This window comes from Morone saxatilis, unplaced genomic scaffold, assembly GCF_004916995.1.
Source record: "Morone saxatilis isolate NCDOM2014 unplaced genomic scaffold, NCSU_SB_2.0 Contig21, whole genome shotgun sequence".
NCBI lineage: Eukaryota > Metazoa > Chordata > Actinopteri > Moronidae > Morone > Morone saxatilis.
The window spans coordinates 562,137-568,128 of record NW_023339774.1 but is presented as its reverse complement, the minus strand read 5'-3'; the positions used below and the strand labels follow the sequence as shown (position 1 = coordinate 568,128).

The following is a 5,992-nucleotide window of genomic DNA, read 5'->3' as shown; positions in this document are numbered from 1 at the left end:
ATTTGTTTATAATCACCTGAAAATAAGAATTGTTCTGTTACCTAAGAATGGGACGTTTTTTGGCCGCTGTAGTTTCTCCGACACAAGGTAGGAAGGCTGCACTGTATTCAGACGGTTGCACTCTGCAACTTCTCCACTAGATGCCATTATATTCTACACACTGGACCTTTAAAGCTGGAGTGTATGAGTATGTACATGTTCACATGTACATACTGTACAATAAAGCTGATTCTGATTATAGTGTGATTTAGTCTCATGCTCTGAAAGCACTAATGAACTGGTCATTTAGTGCATCCTGGTTAGAGTTCCTGTCACCTTGTCATTTTTCAGATGCTCATCCACCAACTTGTGAGGGTCACCCCAGCAACTACTTCTCCAACCCCAGCTATCATACTCTGACCCAGTGCATCAGCCCCCCACATGTTAACAATGGTCCATATGGAAAGGTATGGAAGCGGACCTTTTCAGACCCTACTGAGGTGGTTATAAGACATGACAGTATGGAATGTGTATGTTAATAAATATTCTAACTGATGTGTTTATTTTATTTTTCAGGCCAAGAGCAACCAGCTGTTTGTCAACTTGAAGAATGTGGATCAGAGGAAGAGGGCTCCTCTAGCTGAACACACTGGCACACTACCTGCAGACTGGAAACAAGGGGACTGCTTCAATGAACTAGGTGACACATTGAATGCATTCTAGTGTACTCAGATGGCAGGATTATGCTCTAATCTTTGTGTATTGTTGGCTTTAAATCATAGTGAGCCTCTATCCCCCCCATCCCACTATAGATCTCTCTATAAGTGTTGATAATGGTCTCTTGCATAATTTTTGCTTCTACCATTCACTGCCCTTCCTTTTATTTTTCTTCACACCAGGAGCTTATGGAGTTGACAGAAGATACATGGGGAAATCTTTACGTGGTAAATCCTAGAATTATAAAAATAAATGCTGAACTGCTCAGTTAATTGCTGGCATTCCCCACTCACTGGCTCCCTCTGTCCGTGTGATCCAGATCTGGTGAAGGGCACACTCTATCACGCCAGCTCCTGTTCCCTCAACAGTTCTGAAAATCCATATGCTACGATAAAGGACCCCCCCCTGCTCACAGCCAAAAACACTGAGTGTGGCTACGTGGAAATGAAATCACCGGCCAGACGCGATTCACCGTACGCTGAGATCAGTAACAGTAGCCCGACCACTAACCGGAATGTCTATGAAGTTGGTGAGGAGCTTATATTTGGTATTTAATCATTGTCATTCTACTGCTCTGTCAAATTAGGGGTGGGCACTAGGTCAAATTTTCAATTACAGTATAATACAGATGCTTTGGGGTGCCTACATGTCTGTATTTGACATCCTAGGAACGAGACTCAATAAGTAACCATTTTTCTCCAGAATGTGTGTTCCTCCTGTAACTACCAACTCGGCTGTCTTTGCTTTCAGAGCCAACCGTGAGCACCATCCAGCCAACTGAACACAGCAATGGCCACGTTCAGTTTGGTCAGGATCCATACGATCTACCAAAAAACAGCCACATCCCCTGTCACTACGACCTCCTGCCAGCCAGAGAGAGTCTGTCCTCAGACCACAAGGAGCTGGACAGTGAATGATGGCACAGAGACCAAGTACTCCAGCTTGCAGCTCCAGCACTAGATGTTCCATAAACAGGCACACTTTATACCCACAACATACTTTACTCGTTTTCTTGCTGTTATACTTTGACTTATATGTATCACGACTTCTTTTTTAACTAAGTGGGTATATGAGACTTTGGAGGTTAGTGTTGAGGTACAGCTGTTCTTTTTTTACAACAATTTGTAAACTGCGATTAAGTCTTTGAAAGTCATTCCACATGTTTGGGAGATTAGGCCTAAGTATGCTTCGAATGAAGCAGTTCGTACAAAGTGTCTCACCACTACTAATGACAAAAGTGTTTCTACCTGTCCCCAAATGGCCACACTCGAAGGCAGCCTGAAAAGCCTCCTGTCATAGCCTCCTTCTGACTGCCTTCCAGATCTCTGTCCAAGAACTCTGCGTCTTTTGCCTGTCTTGTAGTCTTATTGCGACAAATCGCCAGTCGCTGCATAAAGGTGGCCAAGACTCCAGTATTGTCTGATTTGGAAAGATACAAAAATCATCGGACGCAGCCCTGTCTGGATGGTGGTTTCAGCTGCTGTTAAATGATCCGAGTACTTTGTTTCAAGCATACAGAAGCCTTTATGATGTTAGCATATAACATTCAATACCAATCAAATCTATTTTTGTAACAACAGTATTAGAAAATTGCTAATTTGATGGAATATTAGCAGTTATATCAAAGATTAGATTTTTCGTAAGTAGTAGAATCTAGCTGCTGACAGTGTTTTTGATGTTTGCACATCACAATAACATCAAATGCAGTCAGTCCGTGTTGGATTAGTATTTGAGTTAACCAAAGGTACCAGTTCCATTTAAAGACTATTTTTATCAGCGTAGCTTAAATTGTTAAATCCAAGAGGTTCCTAGCTGAGCACCTTCTGATCGTATCAATATTCCATATTCCATTTTTGATTTCCCACTAACTTGAGATCATTTCCTTTTCAATTAATCAGCACACCCTGCAGAATAATAGAAGACAGTTAAAAACATAATTCATAAATATCCTAATACATCATGATCCTTTGCACCATTTACAAAAGGTCTTCTAAGCTGGATGTTCTTCCATAGAGTAGCACTTGATGATTACTTAATCCATCTTGCTCAGCCATTGCAGTTAATTTTCAGTTATCAACAAAGGTGTGGGTAGTATTTGATCAGGACAGTAGAACCAGTGCTGGATTTGTAACCGAGCAACTGCCCCAGGGGCCCCATGTTTATTGTGAGCCTGTTTCCTACCTTGTATTAACATGTAATCTGTATTCGGATATCTCATGTGGACTAGGTAGAACACCTTAGTGGAAGGGTAAATGCAAGCAGAACACATCACAGTCTGAATGCTTTTGGATAGGCCTGAACTCATCTGGAGGGCTAACTTGCACTGTGATTAGATCTTAGCCAGCAAATTAAACAATGCTTCAGGAGACCCTCGAGGGACCACTACAATGAAAAATAAGATGAGAAGCACTTGGCTGACCTTTATACAGTATAAGTAACATTAGCCTAGGTAGTAAGCCTGCAGATGTCTTTATCTGTCACAGGACCCTTGCTTTGTATGTAGCGGTCCTTCATAGAGTATTCCCCATCATTTCTCTTGGCCGGAGTTGTTGTTTGTTGACAGCCTATTGAATTTGCATATCAAGATCCAATCTCGATGCGGGCAGAATCAAGATAACAAACACCCAAAAGAGTTCCAATTTTCAAGCACTTGTCCCAGCCTCCCAATGGGGATGCTATTCAGTAATTACACTGCAAGTACTTTTTGATTTTCTAAAAGTAAAAACTTGAAATGTGTCCCAATGACAGAATTCAGGCTACAGGCCCTGAAACTGAATACTGAAATTATTTTTTTAATAGTATCATGTATGAAATGTCAGAAATTTGTGAAAAATGCTCATCGCATTTATATCCTAATATCTTTCAGATGGCATCATACTAAAAAAAAAATTAAAGCTGCAGTAGGTAACCTTTATAAGATGAAGCTATCCCTTTATTCTGACAGTAGTACATGAGACAGATAATCTGTGAAAAAATCTGGTTTCTCTGGCTTGATTGTTGAGTCTCATTCCCAGGGAGTCGAATACCGACACTTTGGGTTGGCTGCTTGAAGCTTTAGGACCGAAAGCGTTGGGAATGGCATTCTGCAAATACTAGGAAGAGCCAGAGGAACCAGATTTTTTCACAGATTAACTGTCTCGTGTTCTACTGTCGGGATATAGTGAAAGTTTCAGCAAATACGACAAAAAGTAATTTTCATAAAAGTGTCCTAATGCAGCTTTAAATGCATTATTTTATTTGATTGTTTACTCATTGTGTTGATATACTGAATAACTTTTTGTTATGCATGAATGGAGTGTTATTAAAAACATTATTTAAAGCTCTGTGTGAAAGAATACAGACCAGTAGATGGCAGCAAATGTAGGAATCCGACCAATGAGTACTGTAGATCAGCCCAGTATTGTATTGTATTGTACCTAGAACTTCCTGTTAGTATCACCTCCTGAGCAGAGCCCAGATTTAGTTCCAGGAATTTGTCCCCAAAGAAGTTCCTGCGGTGGTAAGGATCATATTTATATGGCAGCCCATTTCCACCTATGTAATGATTTTTGAGATAATAAATCAAAATATTCAAAGTTTCTAATTATTTTGAGATACTAAGTCAGAATATTGAGAAAGTTTCTCATTATTTTATGATACTAATCATTATTTAGATAACGTTTCTCATAATTTGAGATACTAAGTCATTATTTTCGGAAAGTTTCTCATTATAGTGACTTACAGGATCCTTTTTTTCAACACATTGGCAAAAATGGGATACCATATGTTTCCTTCTACAATTCTACAATTACATCTTCGTCTTGTCTGATAGTACCGCTTCAGGAAACATCCTTATATCACCACATTAATCCAGTCATCTGTACAATAAGACCTAACACAGTTGCTGATCTTTATCACTGTGCAGTTTAAAGGGCTGAACATATCTAATAAAATGCAAGCTTAAGCTGGACTTTGGCTTTTTGAAAGGTTAACTGTAACAGTAACAGTTCACATTATTCATCTGTAATTGTCATTGTCATGTATCACAGAAAATTGTTCAGAACATTTGCTTTTGAATGATTGTATTTTTTTCTTTTTGTCTTTCCTGTATTCTGAATGGCCTAAAATAGCAGTCTTAAGCTATTCTGAGCTTATTTGAAATGTTTGTAAAATAATGTATATAGTTTGATCAATTCTGATGTAAAATATTAACATCACCCAGGGTCTTATGTCTGAAATTGAAAACCGGAACAAATGTGGCATTTGGTTGAACTGAAGGATTATGAAAAGCGGGAAACTTGAGTCTTTTACAGATACTGCCTTTATCTTTTTCCCCTTTCTGTGTATTCAAAGGGTGACTTGAGATGTTTGATCTGACAGGAATGCTTGAGCTGAAGAAATTTAACAAATACATCAAATTCATCTGTTCAAATCTCTCTTAACTGGTTCTTTAATCCTCCAGTTGGAAGAAGAATCACGTACACAAAAACTGCACATTTGTTCCCCAATAAGGTGACAATGATTTAGCCACTACCATCAGGGGATTCTATCTATTACGCTTTTTGGGGTTTTGTTTTGCATTATAGTGCTGTTTGTTCAAAAGTTTTGGAATAAAATGACATAATATGATGAAATAGTTTTACGTGTGTGGAATTTGTGAGCACTTAATGAAAGATTTTTTTCGGCAGAACCTTTTGAGTTTTGATACTGTTCAGAAGTAAATATTACTACAAGTCACAAATGTTAGGTTCATTTGTTCTGTACCAAGGGGAAAGAAATGATACATTGGGCCTCATGCAGTACGTGATATACAAAGACATTTCCTCTTATTTGCTTGAATTGTTCTTATGATGATAATGATGATGATGATGATACTTTGTCAAATCAAGTTTTTCCTGCATCACAGCAGGTTCATTTGCAACAACACAGAAAAGACACAAACAAGAAACAAAAATAAATAGGCCTATATTTAACTTAAAAACACAGCAGACAATATTGAAAGTCCTGCAATGTGCATTTGATCTGGGATTAAGATCCATATTTAATTTAGGATTGACTGCTAGGAATATAATATTCATAGGTATGTTTTCATTAGTGTATAATAACCTGAAAATAAGAATCTGTGTTTTTGTTACCTTTTTCTTACCTGACGTTTTATCTACAAAGGGAGCCCAGAACGGAAAAACCAAACACTGGCTCTAGATACAATTCAGTTCAATTTTATTTGTATAGCGGCAGTTCATAACAAAAGTTATCTCAGGACACACTTCAAATAGAGCAGGTCTACACCATACGTACAGTTATTTACAGAGACCCA

General features: G+C 38.4%; 1 protein-coding gene across 1 annotated transcript in view; it reads left to right on the top strand.

Moving 5' to 3' along the window:
- LOC118332801 (multiple epidermal growth factor-like domains protein 10) overlaps nt 1–3,317 on the top strand; it is a 10,680-nt gene extending 7,363 nt beyond the window's left edge. The window contains exons 10-14 of the mRNA XM_035668230.1: nt 331–446; nt 556–679; nt 879–923; nt 1,016–1,225; nt 1,447–3,317. Of these exons, the coding sequence (XP_035524123.1) occupies nt 331–446; nt 556–679; nt 879–923; nt 1,016–1,225; nt 1,447–1,613 (662 nt within the window). The 3' untranslated portion in view covers nt 1,614–3,317. The remainder of the gene's footprint in view (nt 1–330; nt 447–555; nt 680–878; nt 924–1,015; nt 1,226–1,446) is intronic.
- The last annotated feature ends 2,675 nt before the right edge of the window (nt 3,318–5,992 follow it).